The 24137-nt window shown below is 44.9% G+C and overlaps 1 protein-coding gene across 5 annotated transcripts in view; it reads right to left on the reverse strand.

Annotated features, from left to right (window-relative positions):
- The window catches only part of LOC106570917 (WD repeat and FYVE domain-containing protein 3), a 326816-nt gene that overhangs the window by 158008 nt on the left and 144671 nt on the right, over window positions 1–24137 (reverse strand). For all 5 annotated transcript variants that reach the window (XM_045695421.1, XM_045695420.1, XM_045695419.1 and 2 more), the window contains exons 5-14: window positions 11287–11457; window positions 10707–10899; window positions 10142–10328; window positions 7257–7423; window positions 5395–5570; window positions 4945–5096; window positions 4114–4271; window positions 3460–3561; window positions 1154–1347; window positions 261–532 (exon numbers count right to left, since the gene is read on the reverse strand). In XM_045695421.1, coding sequence (XP_045551377.1) covers window positions 261–532; window positions 1154–1347; window positions 3460–3561; window positions 4114–4271; window positions 4945–5096; window positions 5395–5570; window positions 7257–7423; window positions 10142–10328; window positions 10707–10899; window positions 11287–11457 — 1772 coding nt within the window. The remainder of the gene's footprint in view (window positions 1–260; window positions 533–1153; window positions 1348–3459; window positions 3562–4113; window positions 4272–4944; window positions 5097–5394; window positions 5571–7256; window positions 7424–10141; window positions 10329–10706; window positions 10900–11286; window positions 11458–24137) is intronic.

Raw genomic sequence — 24137 nt, forward strand, 5'->3', positions numbered from 1 at the left:
ATGTCCTATACTATACTATACATGTCCTGTCCTATACATGTCCTGTCCTATACTATACATGTCCTATACTATACATGTCCTATACTATACATGTCCTGTCCCATACATGTCCTGTCCCATACATGTCCTGTCCCATACATGTCCTATAATATACTATACATGTCCTATAATATACTATACATGTCCTATAATATACTATACATGTCCTATACATGTCCTGTCCTATACATGTCCTATATGTGTCCTGTCCCATACTGTACCTGACGGCGTCTGCCAGTTTTTCGTACTGGATCTCCGTCCTGAAGAAGTGTGAGTTGGCGGGTTCGTACCGCATGGCAGCGGTCAACGTGCAGAACACGGTGTGCAGGAGCTCAAACACTTGGTTCTGATTGGCCCGTTCCCACCCGTGACACGGCGGCTGACACAGAGAGCGCTCCATGGCAACGAGTAGGGACGTCACATACACAAAGCCCCCGACCTTCCGGAAGACCGTCCGTGTTCGGTGGCTTTCTCTCAGGACAGACAGGAGAGTCTAGCAGCGAGGGAGAGGAGGTCAGGGATGAATGGGGAGGTGTGTAGGTAGGTGTGTGTGTGAGGTGTGTGTGTGTGTAGGTGTGTGTGTAGGTGTGTGTGTGTGTGTAGGTGTGTGTGTGTGTAGGTGTGTGTGTGTGTAGGTGTGTGTGTGTGTGTGTAGGTGTGTGTGTGTGTGTAGGTGTGTGTGTGTGTGTAGGTGTGTGTGTGTGTAGGTGTGTGTGTTGGTGTGTAGGTAGGTGTAGGTGTGTGTGTGTAGGTGTGTGTGTGTAGGTGTAGGTGTAGGTGTGTAGGTGTGTGTGTGTAGGTGTGTGTGTAGGTGTAGGTGTGTGTGTGTGTGTGTAGGTGTGTAGGTAGGTGTAGGTGTGTGTGTGTAGGTGTGTGTGTGTAGGTGTGTAGGTGTGTGTAGGTAGGTGTGTGTGTGTAGGTGTGTGTGTGTGTAGGTGTGTAGGTAGGTGTAGGTGTGTAGGTGTGTATAGGTAGGTGTAGGTGTGTGTGTAGGTGTGTGTGTAGGTAGGTGTGTGTGTGTGTAGGTGTGTAGGTGTGTGTGTGTAGGTGTGTGTGTGTAGGTGTGTAGGTGTGTGCGTTGGTGTGTGTGTAGGTGTGTATGTGTGTATCTGACCTGTAGTATGTCTGTTTTCAGCTGCAGCTCCGTGGACGAGGCAGAGTGCATCAGACCCAGTAATGTTCCCATGTCATCATCTCCACTAGAGGACAGAACCAGCTGCTGGATGATCATCAGAGCATGGTCCCTGCACTGATCATACTTCACTATGTTGTGGACACAACGCGCTCCTCCAAACTCTCTGAACAGACCTGGGGGGGGATGGGGAGAGGAGAGAGGGGAGAGGAGAGAGGGGAGAGGGATGGGGTGAGGAGGAGGGAGGGGAGAGGAGACGGGGGAGAGGAGGGAGGGGAGAGGAGACGGGGAGAGGAGAGAGGGAGAGGAGACAGGGGAGAGGAGACAGGGGAGAGGAGACAGGGGAGAGGAGACGGGGGAGAGGAGAGAGGGGAGAGGAGACAGGGGAGAGGAGACAGGGGAGAGGAGACAGGGGAGAGGAGACGGGGGAGAGGAGAGAGGGGAGAGGAGAGAGGGGAGAGGAGACAGGGGAGAGGAGACGGGGGGAGAGGAGAGAGGGGAGAGGAGACAGGGGAGAGGAGACGGGGAGAGGAGAGAGGGGAGAGGAGACAGGGGAGAGGAGACAGGGGAGAGGAGACGGGGGAGAGGAGACAGGGGAGAGGAGACGGGGGAGAGGAGAGAGGGGAGAGGAGACAGGGGAGAGGAGACGGGGGGAGAGGAGACGGGGGAGAGGAGACAGGGGAGAGGAGACAGGGGCGACGGATGGGGGAGAGCAGAGAGGGGAGAGGGATGGGGAGAGGAGGATGGAGGGGAGAGGGATGGGGGAGAGCAGAGAGGGGAGAGGGATGGGGGAGAGCAGAGAGGGGAGAGGGATGGGGGAGAGGGATGGGGGAGAGCAGAGAGGAGAGAGGGGATGGGGGAGAGCAGAGAGGGGAGAGGGATGGGGGAGAGCAGAGAGGGGAGAGGGATGGGGAGAGCAGAGAGGGGAGAGGGATGGGGGAGAGCAGAGAGGAGAGAGGGGATGGGGGAGAGAAGGAGAGAGGTGAGAGGGATGGGGAGAGAAGGAGGGATGGACGAGGGATGGGGGAGAAGGAGAGAGGGGATGGAGGAGAGAAGGAGAGAGGGGATGGGGAGAGAAGGAGGGATGGACATTGGAAGAGACACAATAAGAGATGATACTAATAATAATCTTTATTCACCCATCACACTCCCTCCCTCACACTCATTTATCATACACATCTCTGAGTCTCCATCTCTCCATCTCTGCTGGAGAACACTGACTCATCATATTAGTCTGGCCTCCACTACCGCTCCTTACTCAGACCAGGATAGTGGGAGAGAGAGACAGAGAAAAAAGAGAGATCGAGACAGAGACGAAAGAGAGAGAAGGAGAGATTAAGACAGAGAAGAAAGAGAGACAGAAGGAGAGATTGAGAAAGAGAAGAAAGAGAGACAGAGATTGGGACAGAGAAAGATTGAGAGAGAGAGAAAGAGAGAGAGAGCGAGAGAGAAGAAAGAGAGATACAGAGAGAGAGAGAGAGACAGAGAGAGAGACAGAAGGAGAGATTGAGACAGAGAGAGAGAGAGAGAGCGAGAGAGAGAGAAAGAGAGACAATGAGAGAGCGAGAGAGAGAGAGCGAGAGAGAGAGAGAGAGCGAGAGAGACAGAGAGACAGAATGAGAGAGAGAGAGAGAGAGAGAGCGAGAGAGAGAAAGAGAAGAAAGAGATACAGAGAGAGAGAGAGACAGAATGAGAGAGCGAGCGAGTACAAATAGATAATGTTTGTGATCTCTGAGATGAGGAATCCATACAGGCAGCCAGCCAATCAACATATAGGAGGAGGAAGTGTATATCTTCCTGTCCAGTGTCACATGATCGTAAATGACAGAAGTGAAACCATTGAGCTCTGCCCAGAGTCAAGGCTTGTTCAAATAGAAGTCATTTGAGTCATTTGTCATCCGTGTGTGTGTGTGTGTGTGTGTGTGTGTGTGTGTGTGTGTGTGTGTGTGTGTGTGTGTGTGTGTGTGTGTGTGTCAGTTTGGGGCAGGCAGGCAGGCAGACAGAGACAGATTTGTGTGCATTACCTAAACTCAGAGAAGCCCAGAGAAGCCCAGAGAAGCCCAGAGAAGCCCAGAGAAGACCCAGAGAAGCCCAGAGTTGCGGCTGTGTGACATCACTACTAGTATGGGATTATGTTCAGAAGGGAATGTGGGGATTGGGAGGATTCTGGATTCTGTCTGGATTTATTAAAGGGAATCATTATAGTTGAACACACAAAAGAGATCAACTACAGAGGTTTCTGTGGTAATTTCAGGGCCTTGTTAGACATAATGTTTGGGTGTGTGTACCTGCGTTAGTGTTGGACCCTTGCAGCAGGACAGTCAGCGTCTCCATGACCAGCCAGGCTAACTGTTTCTGTTCCTCCGCTACACTGCTGTTCTTACAGTCACCTAGAGACAGAGAGAGAGAGATGGAAATAGAGGGGGTGGGGGGGAGACAGAAAGAGAGAGAAAAAGAGAGAAAGAGAGGGAGGGAGAAAGAAAGGGTGGGAGAAGGAGAGGGAGGAAGAGAGAGAGAGAGGGAGAGGGAGAAAGAGGAAGAGAGAGCGAGAGAGAGAGGGAGGAAGAGAGAGTAGAGAGAGAGAGAGAGAGAGAGAGAGAGAGAGAGAGAGAGAGAGAGAGAGAAAGAGAAAGCAGCAGTCTATGGTGAACATGTGTGTATTATAAGGGATTGGATGATTTAACTGCTTGTTTGAGGAACTATTAGCAACCAGATGACGAATCACAAATCATTCACTTCAGTCGGCAAGGCTTTCTCACTGTGGGGTTAGTCAGGGTCCTATTCACCGGGCATGAAAAGGAAGAAACGGGCGGAAACAGAATAAATCTGGACTTGTCGTGCAACGGAAAAATGTGTGTTTCTGATTGGACGTTTTGAAATGTTTTGCAACGGTGTGCCCTAATGAATACGACCCAGTATTGCCTCTGATCTAGGAGACTCACCTTGTTCGTTGTTCTGTGGCTGAGTCTGTTGTTGCGTTGCGGGATCTTTGAGCAAGGCAGCGTATTTATGCAGGAGATTAACCAGCACCTCCAGTAGCCCCACCTCTCTCAACACATCACTGAACACCGCGTCATGGCGACTCAACTTCAACAGAGTCCTGAGGGAACAGTTAGATTCACAGAATATTGAAATAGTCGATTTACATTTATAAGGGCATCCATATCGATTTCAAAATTAGGAAATCAAAACATTTTATTTGATTGTCCTTGCTGGACAGAGATATGAGTTTTGATCGCAAATATATGTGGCTTTCTAGCCCCAATAGATACGACACCAGATACGACACCAGATAAGTAGGCATCTACTCTTACTAGATATATTACTTTGATTCATCAATAAAATCAGCCCTAGCAACCATCAACTAAATCGGCCCTAGCAACCCTCAAATAAATCGTCCCTAGCAATCATCAATTAAATCAGCCCTAGCAACCATCAACTAAATCGGCCCTAGCAACCCTCAATTAAATCGGCCCTAGCAACCCTCAATTAAATCGGCCCTAGCAACCCTCAATTAAATCGGCCCTAGCAACCATCAATTAAATCAGCCCTAGCAACCATCAACTAAATCGGACCTAGCAACCATCAATTAAATCGGCCCTAGCAACCATCAATTAAATTGGCCCTAGCAACCATCAATTAATTGGTTTGTGAAGAACGCTCCCACAAACACGCATGCCCAGACGCGCGCGCACACACACACACACACACACACACACACACACACACACACACACACACACACACACACACACACACACACACTTCCCTACCTGGTAGCTGTGATACTGCAGGTGTAGGACGTGGAGCCCTTCAGCAGAACGCTGACACTGAACAGCTCTTTACAGGGAACATAGTTCAGACTGAACACTACAAACTCCAACAGGTTAAAGTACTTCGTCTGGGCATCTGGCAGCTTGGCCACCTGGAAACAGATGGGATGGAGTTTAATTTAGAATAACATATATATAGATGCATAACGTATGTATGTGAATCCAGAGGACAGCACAATGAATCCTGGACGGTAAAAACTATTTAAAAGATACAATACAACAATTTTTAAAATACCTTTGACAGAAATGTTGATAAAATGGCGTTATACATTCACACACGCACACACGCGCGCACACACACACGCGCACAGACACACACATGCGCACAGACACACACACACACACGACACACACACACACACACACACAGACACACACAGACACACACACCTTGTCAGCGAACTGTGAGAGCGTGTGCTGTGCTTCCAGGATGAAGTAGTTGGCGTGGTCGGCAGCGTAGATGTTGCCGATGGCGTCCAGCAGCGTGGCGGTCAGCAGTGACGTCTTAGCCCTCAGGAAGGCATTCTGTAGGACGGAGAACGACTGGAGGTTCCTCACCGTATGGCCTGGAGGAGACACAAACCAACAATCATCAAATGTATTCAGCAGGAGTCACAAAGTAGTACTTTTACAGGGTCAGCCATAGTAGTATGACAGGTGTTGTTTTACAGGGTCAGTCATAGTAGTATGATAGGTGTTGTTGTACAGGGTCAGCCATAGTAGTATGATAGGTGTTGTTGTACAGGGTCAGCCATAGTAGTATGATAGGTGTTGTTGTACAGGGTCAGCCATAGCAGTATGATAGGTGTTGTTGTACAGGGTCAGCCATAGTAGTATGATAGGTGTTGTTGTACAGGGTCAGCCATAGTAGTATGATAGGTGTTGTTGTACAGGGTCAGTCATAGTAGTATGATAGGTGTTGTTGTACAGGGTCAGTCATAGTAGTATGATAGGTGTTGTTGTACAGGGTCAGCCATAGTAGTATGATAGGTGTTGTTTTACAGGGTCAGCCATAGTAGTATGATAGGTGTTGTTTTACAGGGTCAGCCATAGTAGTATGATAGGTGTTGTGTCCCTGGAGCAAATGATGGGTGACATCCTGTAATGGAAATGATATGATTAAAGGTTTGACTAAATGATTTCACTCAGAAACCTTATAACCTGTTGAAATGTATTTGAAATAAGGCTATAATAATGGGTTAAAAACTATATTCCAATACTGTGTGTGAGTAAGACACTGGTACCACTTCAAAATGAGCAGGGCAGAGTTGATAAGACGACCTTGGGAAGGAACAGGAGAAGAGGCCTCCTTAAGTTAGGGAGAGAAACAACGGCCTGGGAACAGCTAGGCTGGCAAAAGATAAGGAGACAGGTGGTCTGGGTACTGTGGAAAAATACAGCCACCTAAAGCTGGGTGGAGTTCTCTACTGATGTAAGTTAGTGTGTGTGTGTGTGTGTGTGTGTGTGCGTGTGCGCGTGTGTGCATGTGTGTTAATATAAAAGGCTTTGTACATTGTAAGGATTTCAGAGCTCTCATAAATAAACGTTTTGACCCTTGTAGGCTGGCTATCCGTCTGCTTCATTCAACCAGAATCTTACACCCTCTGGGGGGCAGACTGAGTAGTTTCATTGAAGTTCGTTATAAGAAAATTGATAACTTAACCTGTTATGGCTAGGGGGCAGTATTTTCACGGCCGGATAAAAAACGTACCCGATTTATCACTTCCCTGTCGATCGCAACGTGTCACTTCCCTGTCGATCGCAACGTGTCACTTCCCTGTCGATCGCAACGTGTCACTTCCCTGTCGATCGCAACGTGTCACTTCCCTGTCGATCGCAACGTGTCACTTCCCTGTCGATCGCAACGTGTCACTTCCCTGTCGATCGCAACGTGTCACTTCCCTGTCGATCGCAACGTGTCACTTCCCTGTCGATCGCAACGTGTCACTTCCCTGTCGATCACAATGTGTCACTTCCTTGTTGAGACGCACAGCTCCACCCACTTCTATGACACGAACACATTCTGGACAGTTTTGGTTCACACACAGAGACTCAAGCTCATAAAAATAGAATTAGTTGAATGGCATGTTATTCATACCATGGAAATCTGGCTACAACCATTAAGGAACTGTTGACTAAAATGGAGAAACTCATTCTAGCAACTCTGTTTCTATGCTTAAGACGTTAACTAGGAAGGTGTGGCAGTGGGATAAGTAAACTCTGGAGCCGCGATGACGCTCGGATGACTGTACCTTTCCCAGAAGGCTGTGGGAGTACGAAGCCGGGCAGGAGGAAGGGGGCTCCAGTGGTGAGACCGGCTGGTTTGAGATCTGTCACGCCATAGGTGGTCAGAAGCGTCACTAGGTTGACCAGGTCCTTCAGAGCATCACTGCTGTCCTCCTCTTTGGCCTGCTCCAATCTGGTGAGGGGTACATTTAATATAGTGAAACAAGAACCACACACTATGTTGTATAGGGAGAGGAAGAGGAAGGGGTTAATATCATAACACACTATGTTGTAGAGGGAGAGGAAGAGGAAGGGGTTAATATCATAACACACTATGTTGTATAGGGAGAGGAAGAGGAAGGGGTTAATATCATAACACACTATGTTGTAGAGGGAGAGGAAGAGGAAGGGGTTAATATCATAACACACTATGTTGTAGAGGAAGAGGAAGAGGAAGGGGTTAATACCATAACACACTATGTTGTATAGGGAGAGGAAGAGGAAGGGGTTAATATCATAACACACTATGTTGTAGAGGGAGAGGAAGAGGAAGGGGTTAATATCATAACACACTATGTTGTAGAGGAAGAGGAAGAGGAAGGGGTTAATACCATAACACACTATGTTGTATAGGGAGAGGAAGAGGAAGGGGTTAATATCATAACACACTATGTTGTAGAGGAAGAGGAAGGGGTTAATACCATAACACACTATGTTGTAGAGGAAGAGGAAGAGGTTAATAACATAACACACTATGTTGTAGAGGAAGAGGAAGGGGTTAATATCATAACACACTATGTTGTAGAGGAAGAGGAAGGGGTTAATATCATAACACACTATGTTGTAGCGGAAGAGGAAGAGGAAGGGGTTAATACCATAACACACTATGTTGTAGAGGAAGAGGAAGAGGAAGGGGTTAATATCATAACAGACTATGTTGTAGAGGAAGAGGAAGAGGTTAATACCATAACACACTATGTTGTAGAGGAAGAGGAAGGGGTTAATACCATAACACACTATGTTGTAGAGGAAGAGGAAGAGGAAGGGGTTAATATCATAACACACTATGTTGTAGAGGAAGAGGAAGAGGAAGGGGTTAATATCATAACACACTATGTTGTAGAGGAAGAGGAAGAGGAAGGGGTTAATATCATAACACACTATGTTGTAGAGGAAGAGGAAGAGGAAGGGGTTAATAACATAACACACTATGTTGTAGAGGAAGAGGAAGAGGTTAATATCATAACACACTATGTTGTAGAGGAAGAGGAAGGGGTTAATACCATAACACACTATGTTGTAGAGGAAGAGGAAGAGGTTAATATCATAACACACTATGTTGTAGAGGAAGAGGAAGGGGTTAATATCATAACACACTATGTTGTAGAGGAAGAGGAAGGGGTTAATATCATAACACACTATGTTGTAGAGGAAGAGGAAGAGGAAGGGGTTAATACCATAACACACTATGTTGTAGAGGAAGAGGAAGAGGAAGGGGTTAATATCATAACACACTATGTTGTAGAGGAAGAGGAAGAGGAAGGGGTTAATATCATAACACACTATGTTGTAGAGTAAGAGGAAGAGGAAGGGGTTAATACCATAACACACTATGTTGTAGAGGAAGAGGAAGGGGTTAATATCATAACACACTATGTTGTAGAGGAAGAGGAAGAGGAAGGGGTTAATATCATAACACACTATGTTGTAGAGGAAGAGGAAGGGGTTAATACCATAACACACTATGTTGTAGAGGAAGAGGAAGAGGAAGGGGTTAATATCATAACACACTATGTTGTAGAGGAAGAGGAAGGGGTTAATATCATAACACACTATGTTGTAGAGGAAGAGGAAGGAGAGGTTAATATCATAACACACTATGTTGTAGAGGAAGAGGAAGGGGTTAATATCATAACACACTATGTTGTAGAGGAAGAGGAAGGGGTTAATACCATAACACACTATGTTGTAGAGGAAGAGGAAGGGGTTAATATCATAACACACTATGTTGTAGAGGAAGAGGAAGGGGTTAATATCATAACACACTATGTTGTAGAGGAAGAGGAAGAGGAAGGGGTTAATACCGTAACACACTATGTTGTAGAGGAAGAGGAAGAGGAAGGGGTTAATATCATAACACACTATGTTGTAGAGGAAGAGGAAGGGGTTAATATCATAACACACTATGTTGTAGAGGAAGAGGAAGAGGAAGGGGTTAATATCATAACACACTATGTTGTAGAGGAAGAGGAAGGGGTTAATATCATAACACACTATGTTGTAGAGGAAGAGGAAGGGGTTAATATCATAACACACTATGTTGTAGAGGAAGAGGAAGGGGTTAATATCATAACACACTATGTTGTAGAGGAAGAGGAAGGGGTTAATACCATAACACACTATGTTGTAGAGGAAGAGGAAGGGGTTAATACCATAACACACTATGTTGTAGAGGAAGAGGAAGGGGTTAATATCATAACACACTATGTTGTAGAGGAAGAGGAAGAGGAAGGGGTTAATATCATAACACACTATGTTGTAGAGGAAGAGGAAGAGGAAGGGGTTAATATCATAACACACTATGTTGTAGAGGAAGAGGAAGAGGTTAATATCATAACACACTATGTTGTAGAGGAAGAGGAAGGGGTTAATATCATAATCATAACACACTATGTTGTAGAGGAAGAGGAAGGGGTTAATATCATAACACACTATGTTGTAGAGGAAGAGGAAGGGGTTAATACCATAACACACTATGTTGTAGAGGAAGAGGAAGAGGAAGGGGTTAATATCGTAACACTGTTCAGAACATCTCTACACTACTGTCATCAATGACCTGCTCCAGCCTGGGGGGAGATGGAGTTGTTGATATTGAAACACACACACACACACACCTCTAATATGAGCCTACCTGAGCATGAGGTCACAGAGGAATGTGTATCCCTGACACATCCTGAAGTCGTCCAGCAGGGTCTGAGACACGTCGCTGGAGTCCTTCAGGAAGCAGGACAGACCAGCAAACATCTCTACGATCTCTAAAGGTGAGAGGTCATCTGACTGCTGCATGTTCTGGATACACGTGGCCAGGCACTCTTTCTCTGAGGGAGGGAGGGAGGGAGGGAAGGAGGGAAGGAGGGAAGGAGGTTAATATGGCAGCAGCACACACACACACACACACACACACACACACACACACACACACACACACACACACACACACCATCAATCTGTATTTTCTCGGTACACAGACACCAACCATTTAGGGTTGTAAAAATTCTGAAAACATTCCCAAAATGCAGTTTTTTTCCCAGAATTCCCATTTGGAGGCTTGACAAATTTAGGAGGGAATAAAACTGGAATTGATTTAACAATTACAAGTGGAAATCCTCTCAACAAATTTTTGGGAAAATAAATGGGAATGTTTTCTGAATTTGGCCAACCTTACAACAAAAACACAACCAACACCAAACTCTCACCGTGGATATACTTGATGACGTTGACGCTGAGTCCGTGTCGTGAGATGGTGGTGAGGACCTGGCCGGCGCTCTTCCTCCAGGGCAGGTTGTGGGGGGGGCACCACGACGTGATGGCGGAGAAGAGTAGCTGGAGGTCATCTTTCTGGGCCAGTTCCTCCGCAGGAGAGACAAAGCTACACAGCTTCACAAGGATCTAGTGACAACACAGAAATAAAAGAGTTTCAACATATTAAAAAACACTTCACCAGGATACCCCTTACCCCCTTACCCCACATAGCTTCACTAGGATACCCCTTACCCCACATAGCTTCACTAGGATACCCCTTACCCCACATAGCTTCACTAGGATACCCCTTACCCCACATAGCTTCACTAGGATACCCCTTACCCCACATAGCTTCACTAGGATACCCCTTACCCCACATAGCTTCACTAGGATACCCCTTACCCCCTTACCCCACATAGCTTCACTAGGATATGGGGGAACTGAGCTAGAGAAGGGGGGCTAGAGGCCAGGATGGAAGGGCTAGGGAGAAGGGGCTAAGGAGTAGTGTTTAGGGAATAGGCGTTGATTACAGACCTGTGCGAAGACCTTCTGCAGCAGGGCCCGACGGTCAGCCTGGGGCAGCTCTGAGGTCTGGGTCTGTGAGGTCCCAGGGGCCTCGGCCATGTGAGGAAGGTCAAAGAACAGATACAGACACTTCACCAGGGTGGACGGCACCGACATGGTGGTCATGCAGTCCACCGTTTTCTACAGGGAGGAGAAAGACACACACACACACACACACACACACACACACGTTACAGAAAGCCCCAGCAAAATCAGCCTTGCAATTACCAGTTATGTACTCAGACAGTGACTCACTCTTACCTGTGAAAAGTGTGCTTGTGTGTGTGTGTGTTCATTAAGTTCATGTTTTCACCGTGTGTGTGTGTGTGTGTGTGCGTGTGTGCACCATGTGTGTGTGTGTGTGCACCATGTGTGTGTGTGTGCACCATGTGTGTGTCTCTCATGCGGCAGGCTTTGAACTTTGATAACACTGTCAACCTCAGTGACAGTAATGAGACTAGTTCTCCCCAAACCTCTGTCTGTCTCTCTCTGTGTGTGTGTGTGTGTGTGTGTGTGTGTGTGTGTGTGTGTGAGAAAATCATGGCTGTTTATTGACGCAGAGGGAAAAACACAGGAACAGAGGGGTTCGTGCTTATTCATGTAAATGATTCACGCAATCAAACGCTAACTCCCACACACACACACACACACACACACAGGTGTATATGTGCATGGCTGCTGTGTTGTGCTGTGAGCTGAGCTCCCCTCCATTCATTACTGAGATGCCTGGGAGAGGACTCATATCGCTGAATCTTTGAGAAGAGCAGTAACACAAAGACACACACAGCAAAACAGAACAGAACAGAGGGGAGGGGAGGAAAAGAGGAGAGGAGAGGGGAGGAGAGGAGAGAAAAAAAACAAGTGTTCCTGATGAGGAAGCAGCAGAGAGGAGAGGGGAGGGGACGGTAGAGGGTGGTTGGACTGAACGGTAGAGGGTGGTTGGACTGAACGGTAGAGGAGGAGACAGTAGAGGGTGGTTGGACTGAACGGTAGAGGAGGAGACAGTTGTTTGTGTATATCTGGGTGTAATGTGTGTTGTTTGTGTATATCTGGGTGTAATGTGTGTTGTTTGTGTATATCTGGGTGTAATGTGTGTTGTTTGTGTATATCTGGGTGTAATGTGTGTTGTTTGTGTATATCTGGGTGTAATGTGTGTTGTTTGTGTATATCTGGGTGTAATGTGTGTTGTTTGTGTATATCTGGGTGTAATGTGTGTTGTTTGTGTATATCTGGGTGTAATGTGTGTTGTTTGTGTATATCTGGGTGTAATGTGTGTTGTTTGTGTACATCTGGGTGTAATGTGTGTACTGTTCTTTTCTTCTGAAAAGAAAGGAGAGAAGAGCAGAGAGGAGAGGAGAGGGGAGGAAAGCAGAGGGGAGGGGAGGGGAGGAGGCAGAATTTAGAATGTGTTGGAGGATGAACCGAGAGAGAGAGAGAGCGCGAGAGAGAGAGAGCGCGAGAGCGAGAGAGAGCGCGAGAGCGAGAGCGAGAGAGAGAGAGAGAGAGAGAGAGAGAGAGAGAGAGAGAGAGAGAGAGCGAGAGAGAGAGCTGTTGTTGCTATGACGTCAGGTGGAAGCGAGGGCGCCAAGAGGCCCTTTGTTTTACTCTCTGAGACCGCCGAGCTGGGTGGGTGTGTGTGTGTGTGTGTGTGTGTGTGTGTGTGTGTGCGACAACAGAGCAGGGAACACACACACATCCATTACCCCAGCCAATCAGTCAGTCAGTCAGGGTAGAAAGATGCTCGACACAGAAACAGTAGAAATAGACTGTTCTGTCCCGTTTTGCTTTACAGTCCTGCAGTGACCTGTTCTTCACACACATGCTGCCATATAATCACATTACATTATAATGACATTATATTGAGCAATTACTTACATCTACCAACTGAATGAGAATCAAGATTAGTAGATACAGGCTCTCATTGTCTGTACGTTGGTTCATTCTATGAAAGGGATCAAACTACATATTTTAGTCAAGTCAAGTCTAGAAGGGTCAAAAGTTGGGTGAAGGCCACAATTGAAAAGAGGTTACTTGCTGTGTGGACGTGCAACAGGCTACTATTTAATTTCCCTGCTGTGTGGACGTGCTACAGGCTACTATTTAATTTCCCTGCTGTGTGGACGTGCTACAGGCTACTGTTTAATTTCCCTGCTGTGTGGACGTGCTACAGGCTACTATTTAATTTCCCTGCTGTGTGGACGTGCTACAGGCTACTGTTTCATTTCCCTGCTGTGTGAACGTGCTACAGGCTACTGTTTCATTTCCCTGCTGTGTGGACGTGCTACAGGCTACTGTTTCATTTCCCTGCTGTGTGGACGTGCTACAGGCTACTGTTTCATTTCCCTGCTGTGTGGACGTGCTACAGGCTACTGTTTAATTTCCCTGCTGTGTGGACGTACTACAGGCTACTATTTAATTTCCCTGCTGTGTGGACGTGCTACAGGCTACCGTTTCATTTCCCTGCTGTGTGGACGTGCTACAGGCTACTGTTTCATTTCCCTGCTGTGTGGACGTGCTACAGGCTACTGTTTCATTTCCCTGCTGTGTGGACGTGCTACAGGCTACTGTTTCATTTCCCTGCTGTGTGGACGTGCTACAGGCTACTGTTTAATTTCCCTGCTGTGTGGACGTACTACAGGCTACTATTTAATTTCCCTGCTGTGTGGACGTGCTACAGGCTACCGTTTCATTTCCCTGCTGTGTGGACGTGCTACAGGCTACCGTTTCATTTCCCTGCTGTGTGGACGTGCTACAGGCTACTGTTTCATTTCCCTGCTGTGTGGACGTGCTACAGGCTACTGTTTCATTTCCCTGCTGTGTGGACGTGCTACAGGCTACTGTTTCATTTCCCTGCTGTGTGGACGTGCTACAGGCTACTGTTTCATTTCCCTGCTGTGTGGACGTGCTACAGGCTACTGTTTAATTTCCCTGCTGTGTGGACGTACTACAGGCTACTATTTAATTTCCCTGCTGTGTGGACGTGCTACAGGCTACCGTTTCATTTCCCTGCTGTGTGGACGTGCTACAGGCTACCGTTTCATTTCCCTGCTGTGTGGACGTGCTACAGGCTACTGTTTCATTTCCCTGCTGTGTGGACGTGCTACAGGCTACTGTTTCATTTCCCTGCTGTGTGGACGTGCTACAGGCTACTGTTTCATTTCCCTGCTGTGTGGACGTGCTACAGGCTACTATTTAATTTCCCTGCTGTGTGGACGTGCTACAGGCTACTATTTAATTTCCCTGCTCTGTGACATTAAATAAGAAGACGTCCTGTAGCACGTCACACAGCTGATTAATTAAACTGTAGAGAGTGAGAGGGAGAGAATCCATGTACACAAACAAGTGTGTGGTTAAAATTGGCCAAAAAAAACACATTCCTTTCCACAGAGCCGTGGGTTGAGACAGGGATGCAGCTTGAGCCCCACCCTCTTCAACATATATATCAACAAATTGGTGAGGGGAACTAGAACAGTCGGCAGCACCTGGGCTCAACCTACTAGAATCTGTCTACTGTTTGCTGACGATCTGGTGCTTCTGTCCCCAACCAAGGAGGGCCTACAGCAGAACCTAGATCTTCTGTCAGACCTGGGCCCTGACAGTAAATCTCAGACAAAAATAATGGTGTTCCAAAGAAGGTCCAGTCGCCAGGACCACAAATACAAATTCCATCTAGATACCGTTGCCCTAGAGCACACAAAAAACTATACATACCTCGGCCTAAACATCAGCCCCACAGTTAACTTCCACTAAGCTGTGAACGATCTGAGAGACAAGGCAAGAAGGGCCTTCTACGCCATCAAAAGGAACATCAAATCTGACACACCAATTAGGATCTGGCTAAAAATACTTGAATCAGTTATAGAACCCATTGCCCTTCATGGTTTTGAGGCCTGGGGTCCGCTCACCAACCAAGAATTCAGAAAATGGGACAAACACCAAATTGAGACACCGCATTCAGACTTCAGTAAAAATATCCTCTGTGTACAACGTAGAACACCAAATAATGCATGCAGAGCAGAATTAGCCCGATACGCGCTAATTATCAAAATCCAGAAAATAGCCGTTAAATTCTACAACCACCTAAAAGGAAGCGATTCCCAAACCTTCCATAACAAAGCCATCACCTACAGAGAGACGAACCTGGAGAAGAGTGCCCGAAGCAAGTTGGTCCTGGGGCTCTGTTCACAAACACAAACAGACCCCACAGAGCCCCAGGACATCAGCACAATTAGACCCAACCAAATCATGAGAAAACAAAAAGATAATTAATTGACACATTGGAAATAACTAACAAAAAAACTACCAGCCAAATGTATGACCATATTAGAAACCCATATTTCCCTCAGATTACACAGATCCACTAAGAATTCCACATAAAAAACATTTTGATAAACTCCCATATCTACTGGGTGAAATACCCCAGTGTGCCATCACAGCAGCAAGATTTGTGACCGGTTTCCACAAGAAAAGGGCAACCAGTGAAGAATAAACACCATTGTAAATACAACCCATGTTTATTTATTTTCCCTTTTGTATTTTTACTATTTGCACATCGTTACAGCACTGTATATTATAATATATATATATAAAATATGACATTTGAAATGTCTTTATTCTTTTGGAACTCTTGTGATGTAATGTTTACTGTTAATTTTATATTGTTTATTTCACTTTTGTTTGTCTATTTCACTTGCATTGGCAATGTAAACATATGTTTCCCATGCCAATAAAGCCCTGTGAATTGAATTGAGAGACAGATAGAAAAAGAGAGAGGAGAGAGACAAACTGAGGAGGAGAGAAGGAGAAGGGCCTCTAAAAAAGGAAACCGAGGCTCCGAGTCTCCAACCAATCCGACAAAAGAAGATTTTCAGCATTTCAGATCTTCAGTGAAGCAAGAGAAGCCTCCTCCCACCTCTCTGAAGACTCTCGGACCAATTGAAATGAAGTTTTTAAACAATGTCCTTCCAGTTTAAAGAATGTCTGTGATGATTGAGGGAGATAAAAACAAGTGCATGACAGCGTCCCAAAATGCACCCTATTCCCTATGGACCCTGGTCAAAAGCAGTGCAATACATAGGGAATAGGGTGCCATAGGGCCCTGGTACAAAAGTAGTGCACTACAAAGATAATTGGGTGCTATTCGGGACGCAATTCTTAAGTGACGACATTCCTCCCCTATGGCTCCCCTATGGTTCCCCTATGGCTGCTTGACAAATCACCGCATTTGTAATAATGAACAACCTTCCCACAACGTTCTGGGAACGGTGCAGGATAGTTGCTTGGCTTTGGAACATTCTTAGTGTGGAGTCATTAAAACTCGTTTTTCAACCACTCCACAAATTTCTTGTGAACAAACTATAGTTTTGGCAAGTCGGTTAGGACATCTACTTTGTGCATGACACAAGTACTTTTTACAACAATTGTTTACAGACAGATTATTTCACTTATAATTCACTGTATCACAATTCCAGTGGGTCAGAAGTTTATATACACTAAGTTGACTGTGCCTTTAAACAGCTTGGAAAATTCCAGAAAATGATGTCATGGCTTAAGAAGCTTCTGATAGGCTAATTGACATCATTTGAGTCAATTGGTGGTGTAGTTGTGGATGTATTTCAAGGCTTGGCTTCAAACTCAGTGCCTCTTTGCTTGACATCATGGGAAAATCAAAAGAAAACAGCCAAGGCCTCAGAAAAGAAATTGTAGACCTCCACAAGTCTGGTTCATCCTTGGGAGCAATTTCCAAACGCCTGACGGTACCACGTTCATCTGTACAAACAATAGTATGCAAGTATAAACACCATGAGACCACGCAGCCGTCATACGCTCAGGAAGGAGATGTGTTCTGTCTCCTAGAGATGAATGTACTTTGGTGCGAAAAGTGACAATCAATCCCAGAACAAGAGCAAAGGACCTTGTGAAGATGCTGGAGGAAACTTGTACAAAATTATCTAATATCCACAGTAAAACGAGTCCTATATCGACATAACCTGAAAGGCCGCTCAGCAAGGAAGAAGCTACTGCTCCAAAACTGCCATAAAAAAGCCAGACTACGTTTTGCAACTGCACATGGGGACAAAGATCATACTTTTTGGAGAAATGTCCTCTGGTCTGATGAAACAAAAATAGAACTGTTTGGCCATAATGACCGTCGTTATGTTCGAAGGAAAAATGGTGAGACTTGCAAGCCGAAGAACACCATCCTAACCGTGAAGCACGGGGGTGGCAGCATCATGTTGTGGGGGTGCTTTGATGCAGGAGGGACTGGTGCACTTCACAAAATTGATGGCATCATGAGCAGGGAAAATTATGTGGATATATTGAAGCAACATCTCAAGACATCAGTCAAGAAGAAAAAGCTTGGTTGCAAATGAGTCTTCCAAATGGACAATGACCCCAAGTATACTTCCAAAGTTGTGGCAAAATGGCTTAAGGACAACAAAGTAAAGGTATTGGAGTGGCCATCACAAAGCCCTGACCTCAATCCTATAGAAAATTGTGGGCAGAACTGAAAAAGCGTGTGTGAGCAAGGAGGCCAACAAACCCGACTCAGTTACACCAGCTCTGTCAGGAGGAATGGGCCAAAATTCACCCAATTTATTGTGGGAGGCTACCCGAAACGTTTGACCCCAAGTTAAACAATTTAAAGGCAATGCTACCAAATACTAATTGAGTGTATGTAAACTTCTGACCCACTGGGAATGTGAAGAAATAAATAAAAGCTGAAATAAATAATTCTCTCTACTATTATTCTGACATTTCACATTCTTAATGAAGTGGTGATCCTAGCTGACCAAAGACAGGGAATTTATACTAGGATTAAATGTCAGGAATTGTGAAAAACTGAGTTTAAATGTATTTGGCTAAGGTGTATGTGAACTTCCGACTTCAACTGTGTGTGTGTGTATATATATACTTCTCAAAAAAATAAAGGGACCCATGGAGGCCTGGATTTGGAGTCACACTCAAAATTAAAGTGGAAAACCACACAACAGGCTGATCCAACTTTGATTTAATGTCCTTAAAACAAGTCAAAATGAGGCTCAGTAGTGTGTGTGGCCTCCATGTGCCTGTATGCCTGGGCATGCTCCTGATGAGGTGGTGGATGGTCTCCTGAGGGATCTCCTCCCAGACCTGGACTAAAGCATCCGCCAACTCCTGGACAGTCTGTGGTGCAATGTGGCGTTGGTGGATGGAGCGAGACATGATGTCCCAGATGTGCTCAATTGGATTCAGGTCTGGGGAACGGGCGGGCCAGTCCATAGCATCAATGCCTTCCTCTTGCAGGAACTGCTGACACACTCCAGCCACATGAGGTCTAGCATTGTCTTGCATTAGGAGGAACCCAGGGCCAACCGCACCAGCATATGGTCCCACAAGGGGTCTGAGGATCTCATCTCGGTACCTAATGGCAGTCAGGCTACCTCTGGCGAGCACATGGAGGGCTGTGCGGCCCCCCAAAGAAATTCTACCCCACAACATGACTGACCCACCGCCAAACCGGTCATGCTGGAGGATGTTGCAGACAGCAGAACGTTCTCCACAGCGTCTCCAGACTCTGTCACGTCTGTCACGTGCTGTGTGAACCTGCTTTCATCTGTGAAGAGCACAGGGCGCCAGTGGCGAATTTGCCAATCTTGGTGTTCTCTGGCAAATGCCAAACGTCCTGCACGGTGTTGGGCTGTAAGCACAACCCCCACCTGTGGACGTCGGGCCCTCATACCACCCTCATGGAGTCTGTTTCTGACCGTTTGAGCAGACACATGCACATTTGTGGCCTGCTGGAGGTCATATTGCAGGGCTCTGGCAGTGCTCCTCCTGCTCCTCCTTGCACAAAGGCGGAGGTAGCGGTCCTGCTGCTGGGTTGTTGCCCTCCTACGGCCTCCTCCACGTCTCCTGATGTACTGGCCTGTCTCCTGGTAGCGCCTCCATGCTCTGGACACTACAACGCTGACAGACACAGCAAACCTTCTTGCCACAGCTCGCATTGATGTGCCATCCTGGATGAGCTGCACTACCTGAGCCACTTGTGTGGGTTGTAGACTCCGTCTCATGCTAACACTAGAGTGAAAGCACCGCCAGCATTCAAAAGTGACCAAAACATCAGCCAGGAAGCATAGGAACTGAGAAGTGGTCTGTGGTCCCCACCTGCAGAACCACTCCTTTATTGGGGTGTCTTGCTAATTGCCTATAATTTCCACTTGTTGTCTATTCCATTTGCACAACAGCATGTGAAATTTATTGTCAATCAGTGTTGCTTCCTAAGTGGACAGTTTGATTTCACAGAAGTGTGATTGACTTGGAGTTACATTGTGTTGTTTAAGTGTTCCCTTTATTTTTTGGAGCAGTGTACATACATACATACATACATACATACATACATACATACATACATACATACATACATACATACATACATACATACATACATACATACATACATACGTCTTTTTTTCTTTTCTTTTTTTTTCTGTAGTATTGAGGTTTGTGCCGTAGGCTATAGGCCCAATACATTAACATATTGGCTAAGATTGACTTGCCCTGCCATTGTTGTTGTTCTCAAAACATTTAGAAATTACACTAAACAAAAGTATAAACGCAACATACAACAAGTTTATTTTAAAGTAAAGGGTTTGGATCAGAAAACTAGTCAGTCTCTGCTTCATGACACATCTCCTTCACATAGAGTTGATCAGGCTGTTGATTGTGGCCTGTGGAATGTTGTCCCACTCAATGGCTGTGCGAAGTTACTGGATATTGGCGGACACTGGAACACGCTGTCTTAGACCTCGATCCAGAGCATCCCAAACATGCATAATGGGTATTGGCATGTCTGGTGGGTATGCAGGCCATGGAAGAATTGGGGCATTTTTAACTTCCGGGAATTTTGCACAGATCCTTGCGACATTGGGCCCTGTGCATTATCATACTGAAACATTTGTATTTGTAGTTATTATGGATTCCAGTTAGCTGCTGCCCATACTCCACTACCACATATCTACAACACAAAATCCACGTGTACGTGTGTGTATAGTGCATATGTTTGTGTTGCTTCACAGTCCCCGTTGTTCCATAAGGTGTATTTTTAAAAATGTTTTTTAAATCTGATTCTACTGCTTGCATCAGTTACTTCATGTGGAATAGAGTTCCATGTAGTCATGGCTCTATGTAGTACTGTGCGCCTCCCATAGTCTGTTCTGGACTTGGGGACTGTGAAGAGACCTCTTGTGGCATGTCTTGTGGGGTATCCATGGGTGTACGAGCTGTGTGCCAATAGTTTAGACAGACAGCTCGGTGCATTCAACATGTCAATACCTCTCATAAATACAAGCAGTGATGAAGTCAATCTCTCCTCCACTTTGAGCCAGGAGAGATTGACATGCATATTATTAATATTAGCTCTCTGTGTACATCCAAGGACCATCTGTGCTGCTCTGTTCTGAGCCAATTGCAATTTTCCTCAGTCCCTCTTTGTGGCACCTGACCACACGACTGAACAGTAGTCCAGGTGTGACAAAACTAGGGTCTGTAGGATCTGCCTTGTTTATAGTGTTGTTAAGAAGGCAGAGCATGGCTTTATTATAGACAGACATCTCCCCATCTTAGCTACTGTTGTATCAATATATTTTGACCATGACAGTTTACAATCCAGGGTTACTCCAAGCTGTTTAGTCACCTCAACGTGCTCAATTTCCACATTATTTATTACAAGATTTAGTTGAGGTTTAGGGTTTAGTGAAAGATTTCTTCCAAATACGATGCTTTTAGTTTTAGAAATATTTAGGACTATCTTATTCCTTGCCACCCACTCTGAAACTAACTGCAGCTCTTTGTTGAGTGTTGCAGTCATTTCAGTCACTGATGTGTATAGTGTTGAGTCATCCGCATACATCAACACACTGACTTTACTTAAAGCCAGTGGGATGTCGTTAGTAAAGATTGAAAAAAGTAAGGGGCCAAGACAGCTGCCTTGGGGAATTCCTGATTCTAACTGGATTATGTTGGAGAGGCTTCCATTAAAGAACACCCTCTGTGTTCTGTTAGACAGGTAGCTCTTTATCCACATTATAGCAGGAGGTGTAAAGCCATAACACACACGTTTTTCCAGCAGCAGACTATGATCAATAATGTCAAAAGCCGCACTGAAGTCTTAGAAAACGGCCCCCACAATTTTTTTCTCATCGATTTCTCTCTGCCAATCATCAGTCATTTCTGTAAGTGCTGTGATTGTTGAATGTCCTTCTCTATAAGCGTGCTGAAAGTCTGTTGTCAATTTGTTTACTGTAAAATCACATTGTTATCTGGTCAAACAACTTATTTTTTTGCAAAACTTTACTAACGGTTGGTAACAGACTGATTGGTCGGATAATTGAGCCAGTAAAGGGGCTTTACTATTCTTAGGTAGCGGGATTACTTTAGATTCCCTCCAGGCCTGAGGACAAACACTTTCTAGTAGGCTTAAATTGAAGATGTGGCAATATCATTCACTATTATCCTCAGTAATATTCCATCCAGATTGTCAGACCCCGGTGGCTTGTCATTGTTGATAAAACAACAATAATTTTTTCCACCTCTTCCACACTCACTTTACGGAATTCAAAAGTACAATTCTTGTCTTTCATAATTTGGTCTGATATACTTGGATGTGTAGTGTCAGCGTTTGTTGCTGGCATGTCATGCCTAAGTTTGCTAATCAAATTTTATTGGTTAGCAGATGTTAATGCGATTGTAGCGAAATGCTTGTGCTTCTAGTTCCGACAGTGCAGTAATATCTAACAAGTAATCTAACATTTTCCCCAACAACTACCTAATACACACAAATCTAAAGGGATGGAATAAGAATATGTACATATAGATATATGGATGAGCGATGGCCGAGCGCCATAGGCAAGATACAGTAGATAGTATAGAATACAGTATATACATATGAGATGAGTAATGTAAGATGTGTAAACATTAAAGTGACTAATGATTTGAGTCTTGCCAATCTTGCCAATTAAAGAATCATTAAAGTAGTTGGCAATATCAGTTTGTTTTGTAATGAACGAGCCATCTGATTCAATGAATGATGGCGCCGAGTTAGCTTTTTGTTACCAAATTTTAATTGTAATTTAAGCTTTAAATCTTTTTACGATCATTCTTTATGTCATTTATCTTTGTTTCATAGCGTAGTTTCTTCTCTTTTTATTTAATTGAGTTTAGTCACATGATTTCTCAATTTGCAGTACGTTTGCAAATCGGTTGTGCAGCCAGATTTATTTGCCATACCTTTTGCCTCATCCCTCTCAATCATACAATTTTTCAATATCTCATCAATCCACGGGGATTTAAGTTGTTACAGTCATTTTCTTAATGGGTGCATGCCTATTAGTAACTGGGATAAGCAATTTCATAAATGTGTCAAGTGCAACATCTGGTTGTTCCTCATTACACACCACAGACCAACAGATATTATTTACATCAACAACATAGGAATCACTACAAAACTTGCTGTATGACCTCTTATACACTATATTAGGCCCAGCCTTTGGAACTTTGGTTTTCCGAGAAATGGCTACTATAATGTGATCACTACATCCAATGGATTTGCAGCATTAGTAAAGATGTGATCAATACATGGTGATGATTTCATTCCTGTGTTTGTAAATACCCTGGTAGGTTGACTGATAACCTGAACCAGGTTGCAGGCACTGGTTAAAGTTTAAAGCTTTTTCTTTAGTGGGCAGCTTGATGAAAGCCAGTCAATATTTAAATCACCCAGAAAATATACCTTTCTGTTGATATCACATACTGTACATTATCAAGCATTTCACACACTATCCGGATACTGACTTAACACTTGGTGGTCTATAGCAGCTTCCCACCAGAATGGGCTTTAGGTAAGGCAGATGAACCTGTAGCCATATTACCTCAACAGTATTTAACATGAGATCCTCTCTAATCTTTACAGGAATGTGGTTCTGAATGTAAACAGCAACACCTCCACCACTGGCATTTCTGTATTTTCTGTAAATGTTATAACCTTGTATTGCTACCACTATATCATCAAATGTATTGTCTAAGTGGGTTTCAGAGAGTCAAAATATGAATGTCATCTGTTACTAGCAAGTTATTAATTTCATTCAACTTGTTTCTTAAGCTACATATGTAAACGTGGGCTATTTTGAGCACCTTTCTGGGATGCTTGCTTGTTTTCATTGCTTTACTGGGAAGCTTAGCAGAAGTACATATGCTCAAGTTATTTATGCTACTAGGGCACACAGCCTCAGTGTTAACATCATAAAACTGGTTCATAGGCACATGATTACTGCATACAATAGCTGCAGGATCAGCAGAGGTATTCAGGGCAGTTAGAGGGACATAAATTAGGTTACTTACAATGTCTGCCAACGCCCCTGGGATAATATACATTTACTGAAGCATTATGACGACTCAGCGACACAATGGTAGGGATTAAATGAGCTGGACTTGGGTCATTGATAAGTCATTGTCTCAACGCAGCCTTATAATGCTGTGGAAGGATCCAGGATCCCATATGATTTGGGTGGATCCTATCCTCCTTATGAAACCTGTTTTCAAAAGGTATCGAAAGTCAACAAAAGTTACAGATATGATGGGTCTTTTATTAGTGTCTAGCAGAGAGTCAATCAATCAGCTCTTTGAAATCCAGTTTCAACTGTTCAGAGCTGCCCTTCATTATGTCATTAGAACCCAACTGGACTACGATAGAATCGATTTCAATGTCCTGGTGTAGTACATTCACTGAGCAGCTTAGTAATGTAATTAAAACCCACATGGACTAGGATAGAATCTATGTCCAT

This window comes from Salmo salar, chromosome ssa15 (genome assembly GCF_905237065.1).
Source record: "Salmo salar chromosome ssa15, Ssal_v3.1, whole genome shotgun sequence".
NCBI classification, from domain to species: Eukaryota; Metazoa; Chordata; class Actinopteri; order Salmoniformes; family Salmonidae; genus Salmo; species Salmo salar.